Source organism: Globicephala melas, chromosome 20, assembly GCF_963455315.2.
Source record: "Globicephala melas chromosome 20, mGloMel1.2, whole genome shotgun sequence".
Taxonomy (NCBI): Eukaryota; Metazoa; Chordata; class Mammalia; order Artiodactyla; family Delphinidae; genus Globicephala; species Globicephala melas.
The window spans coordinates 42464802-42483127 of NC_083333.1; the positions used below are offsets into that span (position 1 = coordinate 42464802).

The 18326-nt window shown below is 42.7% G+C and overlaps 1 protein-coding gene and 1 pseudogene across 1 annotated transcript in view; one reads left to right on the forward strand and one right to left on the reverse strand.

The window, feature by feature from the left end:
• The first annotated feature begins 3044 nt into the window (after nt 1-3044).
• The window catches only part of CWC25 (CWC25 spliceosome associated protein homolog), a 33179-nt gene continuing 17897 nt past the window's right edge, over nt 3045-18326 (forward strand). Inside the window, exons 1-6 of the mRNA XM_030840201.2 lie at nt 3045-3201; nt 5457-5629; nt 13115-13351; nt 16358-16427; nt 17136-17263; nt 17923-17986. Coding sequence (XP_030696061.1) covers nt 3184-3201; nt 5457-5629; nt 13115-13351; nt 16358-16427; nt 17136-17263; nt 17923-17986 — 690 coding nt within the window. The 5' untranslated portion in view covers nt 3045-3183. The remainder of the gene's footprint in view (nt 3202-5456; nt 5630-13114; nt 13352-16357; nt 16428-17135; nt 17264-17922; nt 17987-18326) is intronic.
• Nucleotides 10901-11640, reverse strand: LOC115843785 (mitochondrial import inner membrane translocase subunit Tim17-A-like; annotated as a pseudogene).

The following is an 18326-nucleotide window of genomic DNA, read 5'->3' on the forward strand; positions in this document are numbered from 1 at the left end:
TTACTATGGATATTGGTAACTTTGTGGATAGAATTGTTATCATTTATTGAGCATCTACTATCTACCAGAGACTATGTGAAATGCTTTACAAATGTAATTGCACCTAATTCTTACAACTTTGCAGGGTAGGTGGTATTGCTCTCATTTTAAGGATGAGGAAAAACTCTCAGAGAGGTTATGTAACTTGTCCAAGGTCACGTAACATAGCTGACAGACTTGTGATTCAAATGCAAGTCAAAGCCATTGCTTTTTCAAACATATAACCCCCATTATTATTGTATGAAATTATTAATATTAATGGTTATTATTATTTCTATGAAGTCATGCCCTAAGCAAAACACTTTGGTCAATGGTGACTTCAAAACACAGGGCCTTTAAGGCTCATCCATCCATTCATGTATTCACTTAACAATAATTAAGCAACTACTATGTGCCAGAAACTGTGCCAAGCACAAGGGACACAAAGGTGGAGGTCTCTAGCATTATGGAACTTACATAGGCAATTATAATACAGAGTAAGTGCTATAATATAATTTGCCTAATTAATCTACAAATTTAATATATCTCTCAATAATTACATAAAAAACACTGTCTCTGGAACTGGACAAGCTGACCTGAAAGTTCATTTGGAAAAATAAAATTGTAAACAGAACCAGGAAACTCCAGAAAAAGAAGAGTAGTGAGGGAGAAGTAGGCCTACGTCATTAAAATAAAGCTATTAGGGCAGTTTGATAAGACCACATGAATAGATGGATTAATGGAATGGAATAGAGAATCCAGAAACAGACTCAGATACAAATGGGAATATAGTATATGTATATATGTATGTATTTCACACCAGTAGGGAAAATATAAGATTATTCTGTAGAGGTGTTGAGGTGAATCAACTAGAAAGACCAAAAAAAAAAAAAAAAATTCCAAATGGATCAAAGACTTAAATATGTAATATAAAATTATAAAGGAAACATGGGATAAATGAACGCTGATTGAGGAGGGTATAAGGATGGTGGGAGGCTTCTACTGCATTGACTTTTTTTTGGCCTCACCACACAGCAGCAGGATCTTAGTTTCCTGATTGGGTATCAAACCAAGGACCCCTGCAGTGGAAGCGTGGATTCTTAACCACTGGACTGCCAGGGAACTCCCTACTGTGTTGACTTTTGTATCTTTTAAAACATATTTACAATGTATTACCCACTAAAAAATGTTTTTTTGTTGTTGTTAAGAGTGTTTGGCTAGGGAAATAAAAGTTTAGCTCTAGCATAGTGAGTGAGAGGTAGGGAGTCTTAATGAAACTGGAGAGGTAAGAAGAGTCCGATCATGAAAGAACTCGACATGGCCGCACAGCCCGGCTTATGGGATATTAGTTCCCCAACCAGGGATTGAACCCGAGCCCTCAGCAGTGAAAGTGCAGAGTCCTAACCACTGGACCGCCAGGGAATTCCCAGGACTTCACATTTTTTAAACGCGGGCTCTATAGTATGAATAATGGGGAGCTATGAAACGTTTTAAAGCGGTGGGTTGATACAATCATATCTGCATTTTAGAGAGATCACTCTTAGCTATAAAAAGAGTGCATAGATCTATAAGGGATAAAACTGAAAACGGGGAAGTGGACTTCTACCGGGTGAGGGATGATGATGGCCTGAACCAGGCAGGTGGTGAATATCATGGTGAGGTGGACAGATTTGAGAGATGTTGAGCAGTTAGAATCTTGTTGATTGGATGTTGGAGATGAGGGAGAGATCTAAGAATGACGTCTGGATGGAGAAGTGGTGGTAGTAGGGGATTGGGGGAGTAAGTATAGGTGAGATAACACATTTAGTTTAAGTGACTTCCAGATGTCCAGTTGGAAATGACTAATAGCCAGGCTTAAAACCCTGGAGCTTGAAAGAGGGCTATGAGTGGAGATAATGAATTTGGGATTCATTAGCATATAGATGGTAACTGAAACCTGTGAGTAGATGAGATCACCCAAGGAGAGCACCTACTGTGAAAGGACCTAAGACAGAACGGATGAGGAAGAAAAAAAGAAAATGTTCCCTGAGAAGGATCTAGAGAAGGAAAATTTGGAGAGTGATGGGAAGAAGTCAAGTGAAAAGTGTTTCGATAAGGAGAGAGTGCTCCTCAATACCAAAGGCTAGGGGTAGTCCAGATGAGGATGAAATGTGTTTTTTGATTTAAATACAGGGGTATTACTGAAGATCACGGGAAGAATAGTTGAGCGGAGGGTTTAGGTTAAGCAGAAGATGAAGCGGAAACATCTTGTCTCCGAAGTGCAAGCATCTTGTCTCCGAAGTGGAGACAACTTGTTTCAAGTTCGCTAAAGACGGAGAGGAGAGTGCAGCAGCTGGGGGAAAGACATGAGCTTTTTTCTTTTTTAAGGATCAACTGAGCGTATCTAAAATGATGATGACAAAGAACCAATACTTAGGGAGATAGAGGAGAGAGGGAGGAATTGAGTAATACCAGATGCGAGGGGTGGGATCCGAGCAGATGAACCGCCGTGCCTTAGATTAGGAGGGATGCTTCTTGCATCGTAAACGAAGGGGAAGGAAAGGGGAAAGCTGGCAGATTCTAAAGGTTTGGTGCAGGGAAGCTGATGGAATTTCGGTTCGATGGTTTCTATTTAACTCCGTAAAATACGCCTGGAGTAAGGGGGTTGGCTGTGAGTCGAGGTTTGAGGAGACTGCGGATTTGAAAGGCCGTTTAGAAATTCCGGGAGGCCCAGGCTGATCCACGCTGGGGCTTCGCTAGGGAGGCCCCGAGTGGAGCTCCGAGGGGGACGCCGCCGTGCGTCGCCATGGCAACCGAACCGCCGGGCTAGGCCCAGGACCAATTGTAACTCGAAACAGCCGCAGCGTTTTAACTCACTACTCCAGAAATCAGGGGAGGAGCCAACCCGAGGCGACCAAAGTGAAACCACAGATCCCGCGATATCACGGCCGCAACCTGCGAAGCTGCACGTGACGCTACCGCCACGCAGCGCGACAGCGAGTATTAAACGTCATGGTACCGCGACGCAGTCGCTCTAATACAACGCTCTCCCGGAAGTGGTCTCTGGATCGGGCAGTGAAAGTGGTAGCCAGTCGTCCCCGGGATCAGATCTCCGGAGGTCGTAGCTGAACTCTTTCTCTGCGTTTCGCCTCGATCCTTCCTGAGGCTTCCAGGCTCTCCACCATCATGGGGGGCGGAGACCTGGTAAGTGAGGGAGCCCAGGGCTGGGGCAAGACTGAGGCCGGAGACCGACTGAGGCTGGGGACGGAAATTGGTGGGGGTGGCAGTGGGTATTCTTGCAACGCAGCCGTTGGGGACAGGGAGCTGTAGCACTGGACAGGGGACGGATAACTAAGGCCATGAGGGACCGGGCGGAGACTTGGGAAGATATGTGAGGTGGGTCGCCAAGGAGGGGAGATGGTGTTTGTTGACAGGGAGCTCTTCTGGCTGGAAATTCTGGGAAGACTCGGGGGCGGTTGGAACCATGGCTAGGAAAGGAGGCAGGTGTGGAGGACGTGTCACTTTGTTTTGTATATCTTGTCTTGGGATACATCTCCTTTCCTCAGCTAGGAGTTCAGTCATGTCCTGGGCTGTAGTAGGGGTGATTTGTGCCCCCGTTCTCCTCGTCCCTGAGCCATGTCCTGGGGTCACGGAAGATCTTCCTCATGTTCACTTTTCTGACTTCCACTCCTTCTTCAGTGCTGCATTCTGATCTGTAGTGGCAGAGCTTTCTTCTGAATTCATAGCACTTAATATAAGTTATGTGGCTATTTCTCTTAAACTGTATAGTTCATTTGTAGGGGGCTAAGCCTCCGAATTGGGCAAATGTACCCATAAGAGCATGGTGCAAGATCAGAAAAATGCTAATCTCCTGAAAGTGTAGCTAATTGAATCAGCAAATAGATTCGTTTAGCCACCTGTCCAGTAGCTATATTAGAGTTTGTCAGGTGTTATCAGTTAGAATGAGTTCCAAGATACCATCAAGGTTCTTCTGACTTACTGTCTTCAAGTAGCTGCATTTAGGGATAGGAAAGCTCTAATCCAGAGTTTCTCAACCTCAGTGCTATTGACATTTTGGGCTGGAGATAATTCTTTGTTGTGTGTGTGGTCCTGTGCATGTAGCAGCATCCCTGGCCTCTAGCCAGTAGCACCTTTCTCCTTCAGTTGTGACAACCAAAACTGTCTACAGACATTGCCAAATGTTCCCTGGGAGGCAAAATCACCCATATTGAAGGCGAGAGACGAGGACCATTAGGACAAGGTGGAGGGTTGGGGAGGAAGGGAGGAAGGACTGAACAACCTGATGAGGGGAAAGGGAGTACAAGAAGAGAGAGAGAAAAGGAAGCCCTCATTAAAAAAAAAAAAAATTATTTTGGCCACACTGAGCAGCATGTAGGATCTTAGTTCCCTGACCAGGCATTGAACCCTGCCCCCTACAGTGGGAGCACGGAGTCCTAACCACTGGACCACCAGGCAGTTCCCTCATTTAGGTTTCTTAACTGGTCTCCTGGTTTTCAATCCTGATCCTCTCCAATCCATTCTTTACATGCTAGGCTGGTCATGCCTCCCACCTGCATATGAATGTTTAGTGTTTTCTGCTGTCAACAGGATAAAATCCAATCCCTTAACATGGCTTATAAGGCCCTTAATCTGTTGCTTTCTTAGTTGGCTTCATCTTGAGCCCCTTCCCATCAGCTTGCTCTCCTATCTCCAGCCATGCTGAATTATTTGTTCTTTCTCACCACTGGGCCGGCAGTTGTGTGTGCTGTTACCCCTGTGTGGAAAGCTACCCCACTCCTTCCCGCTTCCTGCATCACTGGGCTAATTTATAATTATCCTTGGATGTCACTTCCTCCAGGAAACCTTTCCTGGTTGGGAAGCTGAACCAAAGCAGTGGCTCATGGGGAGGAGGGAGAGGAGAAGCATTCCTTGAGGGTGAGGAGGAAGATCAGAACCAGGGGGAGATTCTTGGGAAGGAAGGTTGAAAGAGGTACTAGGTGGGGTTGTAAACCATGCAAGTTTAAGGCACGTTAAGTGGACTCAAGGAAAAGAAGGCTGTGTTCATAAGAATGAACGTCCAGTGCCAAAGGCACTTGAATTCTTTTGCCTTTCAGAGTCTATACTTTCCTGCTTCTCTACCCCATTCCTCCTGTATTGTCATCACTAACCCTCACTTCAGGCATGGCCAGTAGAAGTCAGACTCACACATTTAAGGATAGAAGTATTTGAAGGGAATCTCGGAGGGGCCTGTTTTATCCTGAAGCTTTATGTACTTGAACAACCTCTCTCCCGCCCCGCCATGTGTGAGATTTTTGGGTGCCAACCTTGCCATTGTTAAAGACGTCTTGCCCTTACATGCCTGCCTTGGCATGAATATAGGGGTGGGAAAGGGAGGGCCAGTTATACTCACCACCCACCCACTGCCCGCATTGTTTTCTCCCTCCTTTCATTTACCTCAGAATCTGAAGAAGAGCTGGCACCCGCAGACCCTCCGCAATGTGGAGAAAGTGTGGAAAGCTGAGCAGAAGCATGAGGCTGAGCGGAAAAAGATTGAGGAGCTTCAGCGCGAGCTGCGGGAGGAGAGGGCCCGGGAGGAGATGCAGCGCTACGCGGAGGACGTTGGAGCTGTCAAGTACGTGAGGAGCTGGAGCGATTTGGCCTGGGGGTGTCTTGGTGTGTGGGGAATTGCAGAACTGCCTGCAGGTGCATCGTCCAGTTGTTGCATAATAGCTGGTTAAGAGCGTGAGTTTGGAATCAGACTGGCCTGGGTTCTGAGGCTGGCATGGCATGGACTAGCCTAGCTGTGTAACTGGGAGCAAGTTTGGGAGCCTTGGTTACCTTGGTAGAACCGGGGGAATGAGAGTACCCAACTCCTAAGGTTTGTTGAGGATCAAATGAGATGACATGTAAAGGGCTTAGTGTAGACCAAGTTCATGGTAGATGATTGCCAAACACCTGTGGCTGAGGATGATTGCCTATACCCTGCTTCTCAGTACGTGTTGAGGCCTCAGTCCTGCTTTTGTTTATTTATGGATTGCAGGCTCATTTTAGGGAGGCAGAGAGGTCCCGTGGAAGGAGGTAGATGGTGTGTCTGTCAGTAAAAGCTGTGTGAATGTGGACAGTCTCATTCGATATACCCTGACTTCAGTTTCCTCTTGTATAATATAGGATAGGAGTAACAGACAATAATTACTCTACCCATCTCATAAGAGGGGATGGGAATAAATGTGTTCTGAGAAAAATTAAAAGCATAAAATATGCAGTGCAGGTTTCCCGGAACCTGGGATTCTAATCTGGGGTGTGAGGATAGACAGTGGGAATGTTCTTCTTTACTGATTTCTGTAATTTAATAAGGCGAGATCAGCTCCGGGTCCAGCCGGGGCTCTTGACCGGGAAGTGGCCGCGCAGTGGGGAGGGTGCTCTCAAGCGGAGGTTCCACGGCCCAGGGAGGGCAAAAGCAAAGTCTAACTTGTTCTCAGAGGGAGGTTTCTTGAGCCAGGGAGGTGGTCTATGGTGGCGCTAATGGAGTTAGCACTGGATAGAAGCTAGGTGTTGTGAGAGCGCCCCAATTTTTTTTTTTTAAAGCCGATCCAAATTTCCATCTCTATTTTCTTTACTCTTTCTTGTTTCTAAATGTTCAATGTACTTTTTCTGCAGCTAATGAAAAGTGAAGGTCTTCAAATGTCATGTTTGAGAGTACAGGTAGTATTCAGTGGAAATTGGGAGTCGTCAATATGTTTTTTTTTATCCCAAGAACATAAAACAATCTGTACATACATATTTTTTGTAAATCTTAAATGTAAGAAAATATAGTTAAAAATCACCTGCTTTAAAATCAAATGTAAAATTATTCTTTGGGAATTGTTTTTTTAAAACAGTGAAAAGCAATGAGTAGTGAATATACTAAAGCTATTTATAATCTCTGACTTATTTTAATATACCTGAAATTTTGTTTCTGGTAAGAGCTATTGCTTTCTTGTTTGACTTCCTGATTAAGTTTCAGTAAAATCTGCATATAATAACAACGAACTGTATTCTGTATGAAAAAAACAAATCCGAGAAAACCCACGTCTTCACTGCAACGATCACCAATAAATCGGTATTTTTTAATTTAAAAAAAATATGCAGTGCATTCCTAAATCAGAATTGAATAAAAACTCCAGATAGACTAAAATTGACTTATCTGTACTATCCCTTGTTCATATCCTAGTGGGCAAGTCTCCAGGGTGACATGTGACATACTTCCCCTGTTGGATATACAGGGCTTTTCCTTAGTAATTTCATGACAGGAGGATTTGTGACATTCAGAGGCATGTGTGTGTGTGAGAGAGAGAGAGACTTAGTTTCAGTTCGTGGAAATGGCATTATGGAATTTAGGCAGGATAACAATTACATTCTTTCTTTTTGTTTGTTTGTTTATTTTATTTATTTTTTATATAGCATGTTCTTATTAGTTACCTATTTTATACATATTAGTGTATACATGTCAATCCTGATCTCCCAGTTCACCCCCCCGCCATTTCCCCCGCTTGGTGTCCATACATTTGTTTTCTAAATCTGTGTGTCTATTTCTGCCTTGCAAACCGGTTCAACTGTACCATGTTTCTAGATTCCATATATATGTGTTAATATACGATATTTGTTTTTCTCTTTCTGATTTACTTTTACTTCACTCTGTAGGACAGTCTCTAGATCCATCCACATCTCTACAAATGACCCATTTTCGTTCCTTTTTATGGCTGAGTAATATTCCATTGTATATATGTATACATTCTTTCAGGATTGGCAGAAGGCCATTCTGACTTAAGTATAAAATTTGAAATGTTTTAAAATAAATGGAGTCTTGGAGTTTTTAAAGTACAGCACAATATATTTAGGGCATTAATATATAAAATGAGGTAAAATAATGAAATTTTATAAGTTTTTTTTAACCATAGATACACATTAAATTATTTTACTTTATATACTTTGTATAAATTATATTCTTTATAATTTAAACTAAATAAATTTCACACATTTGAATTAATTCCTGGGCAGCTTATATGACATTTTTATATGTGAGTTTTGAGATTTTTTGAACGCTTGATTTTAAAACAAATGTCAATTTTAGACGGAATAGCCATTAGTTGTAAGAGTTTACTTTCCCACTAACCATAAGTAAAAAATTATTTTGAAATTTTTATTCAGCCAAGCATTACATATTCTGTGCCTGATACGTCAGAAATTCGGGCTTTGCAGAGTCTAATTAATGAGGTCAGAGTATAGATGAGCAGCTTCAGAGCCGGGAGTCAGTGTATATCCTGTTGCTGACCCTCATGCTCTCTTGTCTGTTGGGAATGGGAGGAAGGTGATTTTATATTCTTTTGATTTTTTTGCCCCCTCACATATTCTCCAATGTTATGAAACTCAAAGGTTAGCACGTAGGTCACTTTTTTTGGTCTTTACTTGCAGATGTATTTAGACGATCTGCTTGTCCAGCTGACTGGTTTGTGTAGTTCTTTGCATAGTGTCGTGCTTTTCATTTATCCAATACAACCCTTTGCTATTTAACAATTCACTTGTATGGTTCAGATAATCTTTTCTGTGTTTATTATACAGCTCTCTTAGAACAAAGAAGAAACCTCAATATGCATGTTATCCTTGATCTCCATCCAAATCCCTCTTTGCAGTAGAATGTTGTTTAAGTATTTACTGATAATATTAGAAAATTGTGTTTTCTTTACCAGCATTTTTCAACGCTTGCACTTTAGGGTGTCCTTGGAAGATTAGATAAATGAAGATGGGAGTGATTCCCACCCAAGCAGACTCTCTAAGATTAGCAGCGGGGTTCTGGGGCGAGGGCATCTGGATACTTTAAGAGCTCCCCGGGTGATCCTCATGGGCAGCCTCAATTGAGAACCTGTTCTATATCCTTAGTGCTAGCAACAGCAAAAATCTATACACCATTTCGTTTTTATATGACTTTTACCCCAAATGTTCTCTCATTTAAAAACTCAGAGAGAGGGTCTCACTTTAAAAATGATGAGAAATGGCAGTTACTAGCTCCATTTTAGACGTGAGGATATGGAAGTGCACAGAAGTAACTTGCATGTTTACCCAGCTGGGTAGTGGCGGAACCAGGTCAAGTCCAGTGGCACTGGATCTCAGCGATACATGTTCTCTTACTGGAGGGCCTGAGCAGGACTGATATTAGTTGAGTCCTTTTAAGAGTAGCTGTAGCCCTGAAAATACTGCTTTATAGAAGTATCTGTCTTCATTTTATCTATCCTTTCTTCTGGATACGTCTTGCTCCTTTGCCTGCATATTCCTGGCCCTCCTACCTCTTCATACTGTCTCTTCTCTTTTATTCACTTGCTTAGCTTCTTTTCCCTCATCCAGTAACTGCTCCTGCTTCCCAAGGCTCACTGTTCTTCTCCCTTCACTCCTGTGGTACCAGTGTCTGCTGCATGCTGACGACTCCCACGTTTATCCCACACAAACTCTTGTACCTCTGTATATTCAGGCAGTTCTTTTTTTTTTTTTTTAATTCAGGCAGTTCTGCTTCAAGTGTCCCACAGTTACCCATCACATACTTAGCTCTCAGCAGCACTGTTCAGTAATTAGTTGACCTCTGTGCCTCATCTGGTAGCCTGTGAGCAACTCAGCTGCCTGAATCTTTGTCATCTTTCTGACCTTCTTGCTCTGCCTGGCACATAGGAAATGTGCCGAGTCGTTGTTTACAAATGAATAAACAAATATTTATTTCCAGTTTCCCCATCTGCATTCGTGTCAGGCATGCATAGACATGATCCCTTGAGCCATCTTTGACAAGTCCTTTTAGGATCCCCCCCTACTCGATCACTGAGACCTGCTTTTCATTCAAAAAGTACTGCCAGTTCCAGACCCATTGCCCATGAATTGTCAAACACTGAACATATTAGGCAACTGTCTGGGATTCATTCCAGCCATCTAGGAGTTTAAAAAAACCTGGTGGGAGATACAAAACACATACATAGAGAATAAAAAGACTAGCTAGTGGGAACATCAGTGATTATCCCCAGGGTAAGAAGACATGACAGAACTACAGGGTAGGTTATGGGATAGGAGGGGCAAAGAAATTATGAAGTACATATTTTATCTCAATACATTTATGTTTCTTCTGCCAGTTGATGAGTTGCCCTTGAAGTAAAACAAAGACAAAACAAAACAGACTAGCTAGTGTTTATTTAGTACTTACTTTGTGGCATGCACTCTTCTGAACACCTTAAAAATTCATTGACTTATTTAATCCCCAACAACCCTATGAGGCAGGTACTCTTTTATCCCCATTTTACAGGTGAGGACACCAGTGCTCAGATGAGTTGCTTGGCTTTAGAGCCGGGATTCAAATCCATGTTGCCTGACTCCAGAGCTTGTGCTCTTAACCATTATGTTATACTGCCTTTCAGGAAAATGAGCTTGCCAGAATATTCTAGTCACCACTGATCTTCTTGCTTAGACCTCTTTAAGCTCTTATGTAGTCTGCCTTTCACAGTCAGTTCCCTCCAACCCCCAGGAGTTTTTTATTGTTTGAATAACAGAACACACAAAACCAGGCAGAGAAGTCTCCAAGGAAATGATGGTTGTGTTTCACTGTTATTTGTCCCTTGGTTCTTCATCTTCTAAGCACTTATTACAGTTTCTTTTAAGGCTGTTAGACATGTATTTTGATTATAAATACAGTCCAACTGTGAATAAATAACTGTATTGTCTTTTTACACCCATCCCCCCTGTTCCTTTAAATAGAAAAAAGTGCTCAATATCTCTTAATAGCCTATTTGGCCATGGTTGTCTCACCTGTGATTTAAAAATACATTGTATCTTGATCTTCCAAAATCCTTCTTGAATTACACCTTATTCTGTTAAAGAAATTCTGGGAAAGAAGTCATTGATATTGTTGATAGTCTCCAAAAGGTGAGGGTGGTAACTGAGTTGAAGGCACCTGGGAGGGATCTTCAGCAAACCGAGGACCATTGGGAAACTACACAGAGGCAGATCTTGTCAGTAAGATACCAGCTCCTCCAATTAACCCTAGGAGAATGCCACCAGTCACAGCTGACCCAACAGCTGTGGCCACTGGTCCCTTTTGGCTGCCAGTGTGACTCCTGTGAAGGCTGCACTTGTGACAGAATTCCAGAGGTCTTTCTAACATGCACCATCCAGCAGAGAATCATGGAAAACAGACCTCCCCAAACTGCAAAGCCACCTCCCAACTGTGGAGGCCTGCTTTTTTTTTTTTTTTTTTTTTTTTTGGCGGTATGCAGACCTCTCACTGTTGTGGCCTCTCCCATTGCGGAGCACAGGCTCCAGACGTGCAAGCTCAGTGGCCATGGCTCACGGGCCTAGCCGCTCCGCGGCATGTGGGATCTTCCCGGACTGGGGCACGAACCCGTGTCCCCTGCATCGGCAGGCGTACTCTGAACCACTGCGCCACTAGAGAAGCCCGGAGGCCTGGTTTTAATAGCTGTCAAACTCCCACGTAGTCTCTGGTTTACTCCCACTGGAGAATGGTGAAAACCTTTAATTGCATAAAAGACACTACTACCTGTGGTACCCATCATAAAGGCCCCACCACAGTCTTCCACATAGTTCTCCGGGGCACGGCTCTCACTCTTGCTCCTCCATCTTGACCCCAGTGGTGTGAGTGAGGTTGGGTAAGCTGGGTGGAGCCTGACCCCTGTGGCCCACAATCAATTCTTCTTTTTTTTTAATAAATTTATTTATTTATAGCTGCACTGAGTCTTTGTTGCTGCACTCAGGCTTTCTCCAGTTGCGTTGAGCAGGGGTTACTCTTCGTTGTGGTGCATGGGCCTCTCATTGTGGAGGCTTCTCCCGTTGGGAAGCACAGGCTCCAGGCACGCGGGCTTCAGCAGTTGTGGCACACGGGCTCAGTTGCTCCGCAGCATGTGGGATCTTCCTGGACCAGGGCTCAAACCCGTGTCCCCTGCATTGGCAGGCAGATTCTTAACCACTGCACCACCAGGGAAGCCCCACAATCAATTCTTAATCATAGACTATAGTGTTTCTCAATTCAATCCTTATAATAGGAAAAGAAATCTGAAGGGTTAGACCCTCTATTATTGGTTTAAATTATTTTTATTAAAAATATATGCAAAGATATAACTAGGAAGGTATTATTTATGCTCATAGTTGTTATATAATCTTAAACAAAAATAAATATACAAAATTTAAAAGTCATAGTCAAAAACCATTGCACCTAATGTTATAGATAATATTGTTTCGATGAACCTACTTTGCTACTTGTAGTGTGAATGTGATATTGGCTGCTCCAACACATGCTCTTATGAATGAATTCAGCACACCTTTACTGTCTGTTGTGTGAAGGCTCAATTTTCTCACCACTTTTTTTCTCTTAGAACCACAGGAAAATATTTGGCATGATACTGTGACATAATTTGGCTTCCCTCTTTTGGCTTGAAAGCATAACTTGTTATTGCTGGTCTTTTCTCATTATCCCCTCGAATGTAGTATATTACCACTGGTGCCAAGGTGACAATAAGCACCAAAACACACAGTAAACACAACTGCATATGTGGTCACTGAAATCGTTTTGGTGATGAGCTGATCCAGAACATGCATGTTAGCTCTTTCAGATTATCCTCGAAATGAAAGCACAACATAAAGACTTTGTAAAGGAGACTTGAGAAACCCTGAGCAGAAGATCCATGCCACAGGCTGAGGAACTTTTTTTTCCTCAGAAATTGCTTTAGGTGTGTGGAAATGATCTCTCTCCTAAAATGTAAACTCCATGACAGCAATTACCGTTTCTTCCCAAGTGCCCCATGGAGTGTGGTGTTTAGCCCTTGCTAAGGGGCCTGTAGAATGAGTCCAGTTCTGACCAGCTGTGCCTTTTTTTTTTTTTAAAGTTTGGCCACGCCTTGAGGCCTGCAGGATCCTTGTTCCCTGACCAGCAATGATCAAACCTGCACCCTTGGCAGTGAGAGCATGGAGTCCTAACCACTGGGCCGCCAGGGGATTCCCCCAGCTGTGCTTATCTATCCCTCATGTTCAGGTTTTGTGTGTAGGTTTGAGAAGTCTACATTTTCTTTGACTGTATTTTTTTTTTTTCTTCAACTAGGAAAAAGGAAGAAAAATTGGACTGGATGTACCAGGGTCCTGGTGGGATGGTGAACCGTGATGAGTACTTGCTGGGGCGTCCCATTGACAAATACGTTTTTGAGAAGATGGAGGAGAAGGAGGCAGGCTGTTCTTCTGAGACAGGACTCCTCCCAGGCTCTATCTTTGCCCCATCAGGTGCCAATTCCCTTCTTGACATGGCCAGCAAAATCCGGGAGGATCCGCTCTTCATCATCAGGTACTGATGAGCGGCTGAGAAGGGGGTTTTTATTACAGAGATGCTTAGCAGAGATGTTATCTCACCTCTCGCTTTGCAGTTGGTTTCCTGTTGGCTTTTGTCTGCCATGTAAAAGGATTTGTCTCCATTTGGGCTTCTGATGTTGAAAAGGAGGCTCTATTAAGGGTGCCTGAACTAGGCTGTTTGGGAAGAGATTGGTAAATGTACCAGGCCAGACCAAATTTATTCACTTACCTTTGGCGCTTAAACAAAAATAAGAGGTAGAAGCAAGGTGAGAAAGACTGGCAGCTTCTTAGAAATTGGGGGATATGTGTAGAGTTGGCTGGGGGGTTGAATAGGCCTTTTCCCCTCCCCTCTACCCCTCCCTTTTGTTTGTTTTTTGCAGCAGAACCCTTTGAAAAGAAACTGTAGAATTTTATTTAACCCTAATATGTAACAGATCAAGTAGAGTTGCATTTTGGGTGTTAAATGAAATCATGTGGTGCGTTTTTTTTGTTTTTGTTTTTAATTTTCATTATTTTATTTCAAGTGTGTAAGGTTGAACATTAAAAAATGTTTATTTCTTATTTACATTTCTTTTGAAAATTCTTTTAAAGTTATCTATATATTACAGATATATATTTATATGTAAATATTTTCTCCCATTTTGTTAGCGTCTTAATTAATTAATTGTAGTAAAATATACATAACATAAAATTTACCATCTTAACTTTTTTTTTCTTTTTTTTTCAAGTTCCTTAAACTCACCAGCGTACAAATGTGAGCAGGCACTCTTCCCACACTCACATTGTATCATGAGTACATGTTTGGGTTTTTTTTAATAAATTTATTTATTTTTGGCTGCATTGGGTCTTCACTGCTGCACATGGGCTTTCTCTAGTTGTGGCGAGCGGGGGCTACTCTTCATTGCGGTGTGCGTGCTTTTCATTGCGGTGGCTTCTTTTGTTTCGAAGCACAGGCCCTAGAGCGCATGGGCTTCAGTAGTTGTGCCGCGTGGGCTCAGTAGTTGTGGCTCGTGGGGTCTAGAGCACAGGCTCAGTAGTTGTGGTGCACAGGCTTAGTTGCTCCGTGGCATGTGGCATCTTCCTGGACCAGGGCTCGAACCCATGTCACCTGCATTGGCAGGCAGATTCTTAACCACTGCGCCGCCACGGAAGTCCCATTTTAACTATTTTTAAGTGTACATTTCAGTGGCAGTAAGTATATTCACAGCATTGTGCAACCATCACCACTACCTGTCCTTCTCCAGAACTTTTTCATCTTCACAACTGAAACCTTATATTCATTAAACAGTAAGTCCCCATTCTCTCCTCTTCCCAGCTCCTGGCAGCCACTTCTACTTTCTGTCCCTATGAATGTAACTACTGTAGTTACCCATATAAGTGGAATCATATGGTATTTGTCCTTTTGTGACTGACCTATTTCACTCAGCATAATGTCATCAAGGTTCATTTGTGTTACAGCATGTGTCAGAATTTCCTTCTTTTTAAAAACTGTGGTAAAATACACATGACATAAAATTTACCATTTTAACCATTTTAAGTATATATATAGTTCAGTAGTAAGGGTATCCAAATTGTTGTGCAACCAGTCTCCAGAAGTTTTTCATCTTGCATAACTGAAAATCTGTATCCATTAAGCAACAACTCTTCATTTCCTTTTCCCCCCAGCCCCTGGGAACAACTATTGTACTTTACATTTCTATGAGTCGGACTATTCTGAACCTCATAAAAGTTGAAATCTTTCAATATTTGTTTTTTTGTGACTGGCTTATTTTACTTAGCATAATGTCCTCAAGGTTCATGCATGTTGTAGCATGTATCAAAATTTCCTTCCTTTTTAAGGCTGAATAATATTCCGTTGCATGTGTATACCACATTTTTTAATCCATTCATCTGTCGTGCACATTTGGGTTATTTCCACCTTTTGGTTATTGTGAATAATGCTACTATGAACATTGGTGTACAAATATTGTGCATATTATTTTATAAACTCCTTTTTATCACCTAGTCATATATATGGGACATTTTTCTGTGTTGCTGACTATACTTCTGTCACATCATTTTTAGTATCTATATTGTATGGATATACCATAATTTATTTATTTATTTTAAAACATTTTTTTTGACACCTTCCCTTTCTTTTTTTTTGTTTTGTTTTTTAAATTTTTTATTTATTTATTTTTGGTTGCATCAGGTCTTAGTTGCGACACGCAGGATCTTTCATTGTGGTGCGTGGGCTCTCTAGCTGTGGTGTGTGGGCTTAGTTGCCCCAGCATGTGGGATCTTAGTTCCCTGACCAGTGATTGAACCTGCATCCCCTGCATTGGAAGGCGGATTCTTAACCACTGGCCCACCAGGGAAGTCTCTACCATAATTTATTAATATTCTCCTGTTGGATCCCTAACTTGTTTCCAAGTTTTCATTGTTATAACATGAACACCTTTTTAGTGACCTTCCTTGATTATATCCTTTCAGTAACAAATTCTTGAGGAAGCATTTGTAAGACTAAAGAGTTTGTGAGTATGTACAGGCTGTGATAAATGTTGCCGAATTGTCCTCCGGGAAGGTTGACCAGTTTACCCTCCTATGAACCCTATGTGAGAGTAAGACTTCTTGAAAGAGGTATCCATTCTGTTTATTTCCCAGGGGTTATCATGCTAAACAGTGGAGGTAGTATTGAAATGTTGCATACGTTTGATACACAAGATGACATACATTTACTTGACCAGCTGGGAAGCCCTGAGCATGAAGCTTAATAAGCAACAGACCAAACTCACTTTCTTGCACAACAGGGAACCAGTGTGAACTTTCCCCACAATAGTCAATCCCTTATGCAGATTTGGGAAAGATTTCTGGCTTCCACAGAATCATGCAGATTGCACCATGGGGCCTGTCTGCCTGCACTGAGAAAAAAGATTGCTGTATAGAATTATGGAGAGTAGAATGAATGGTTTAATCCCCTTTTCTGAAAGAAAGAATCATGATTTTTATAACTTCTCTTTAGGAAGAAAGAAGAAGAGAAAAAAAGAGAGGTATTGAATAATCCTGTGAAAATGAAGAAAATCAAAGAATTGGTAAGTAGTACATCAAATAAGCATCAAGAGCTACTTAACATGAAAACTCCTCTCCATTTACTCTTACGAGAGGGAAAGCAGCATGGCTTTAAACATTTTTGTCTTTTAGAGACCTTCTCCTGGTGATTTTGTGCAATCTTAACATATAAAGCTTAATTATGCTTGATTTTTCTCTTTTATGTCTTTTGGTTGGAAAAACAGCATGTTATATCATTCTTCCAGAAAAAGAGGGGTATTGGGATATGCCTGTGGAAAGCATGATCATGCAGTGTGTTCAGGAGATCAGGTGGTATCAAGCCTTTAGGCTTGATTAGGTGGTATTCATCACTCATGTGACATATTATGTGATTGTTCCTTGGATTAGTTGGTAAGGGAAATTTAAAGATTGATCTTGCGGTCCCTGATTACTGTCAGCAGAGTTGCAGTCTTTTGACAAATGGGAATTCCTAAGCAGTGGTTCTGGGGACTGTTTCAAAACACAGATTCCCAGCCCCACCCACCAGAGAGTCTGTTCAGTAGTCTAGGGGTGTTTGTGCACAGCCAGGGTCCAGACCCTCCACTCTTGTCGACAGGGGACGTCTGATCATGTCCTGGACCCCTGTAGACCCTGAGGCCTGGAGGCAGGTAGTTTACCATGACCCTGTCCCCTCAGAGGGACTAACAGGGGTCCCAGTAATCTTGCGTGGTTATGTTCTGGACATTTTCTAGTTGCAAATGAGTCTGGAAAAAAAGGAGAAGAAGAAAAAGAAGGAGAAGAAAAAGAAGCACAAGAAACATAAGCACAGAAGCTCAGGCAGCGATCGTTGCAGCAGCGAGGATGAGCACGGCCGGGAGAGGTGAGTGTGTGGAACGGCGTCCTGCACCTTGATTCACTCACTCATTCATTCCACAGATACGAACTGAATACCTGCTCCGGGCCAGGAGCCACCAGGTTCTGGGGGTTCAGTGGAGAACACTTGCACACCGGCCCTCTGCCCCCAGAGCTGGCCAGCTAGCACTTGAGTTCCTGGAGGAGTTGGCGAAACCCCCAGGGGAGCTGGCTGTAGCTGTGTCAGTCTTAGGTCAGACGTCCTGGATATGACTTTCATCTCAGCTCTTGATTCCTGCAAGACTTACGTGGGTTTTATGGAGGCTTTTTTTTTTTTTTTTCCAAATGCATTAATGGGCCCATCTGGACCTGTTCTGTGTGTCTCCTTTGCGGGAGCCGCCAGCGCTGTCTCTGCTGACTCACTCGTAGTCCCTAGAATAGCAGCACGAGGTGAGAGGAGAATGTGCTCGGGCGCTGGGGCTGAAAAGCAAGGCCCACGGTTTTTCTCAGTAAAAACATGACTGTGCTGATACATCTTCCCGCAAAGATAGAGAAACACACTCCCATGTGAGAGCCGGGAGGTGGGAGAGGTCACGTTTGAAACAGGAAGCACGTCTCAGCACAAGAGCTGTAAACTGGACCTTTAGGCATTTTCTTTTTCAATGAATATGTGTTTTAATCTCTTAGATCTCAAAAGAAGATGGCAAATTCTTCCCCTGTTTTGTCCAAAGTCCCTGGATATGGCTTACAGGTAAGGATATGGGCTTCTCAAAGGGAGTGACTGTGGGACTGGAACGTGCCAACCTGGGTACCTTTTTGGACACAGAGCATATTTAGCAGCCAATCAGACGTGCGGAAAGAAGGGAGTTTGGGCAGCACAGACTGGAGAACAGGCCCATTCCTTATCCCTGAGCCTCTGACTATGGCTGAGGGCCCTCTGAGCAGAGAGGCTAAACTACCAGTGGGCATTTAGGCATTCCGTGCATCCCTCTGCATATAACTTACATGAAATGCGTACATGTTAAGGGTTGATGACTTTTTGATTAATGTACATCCCTCTGGATTCCTTTTTTCCCCTGAGTATGTTTAAC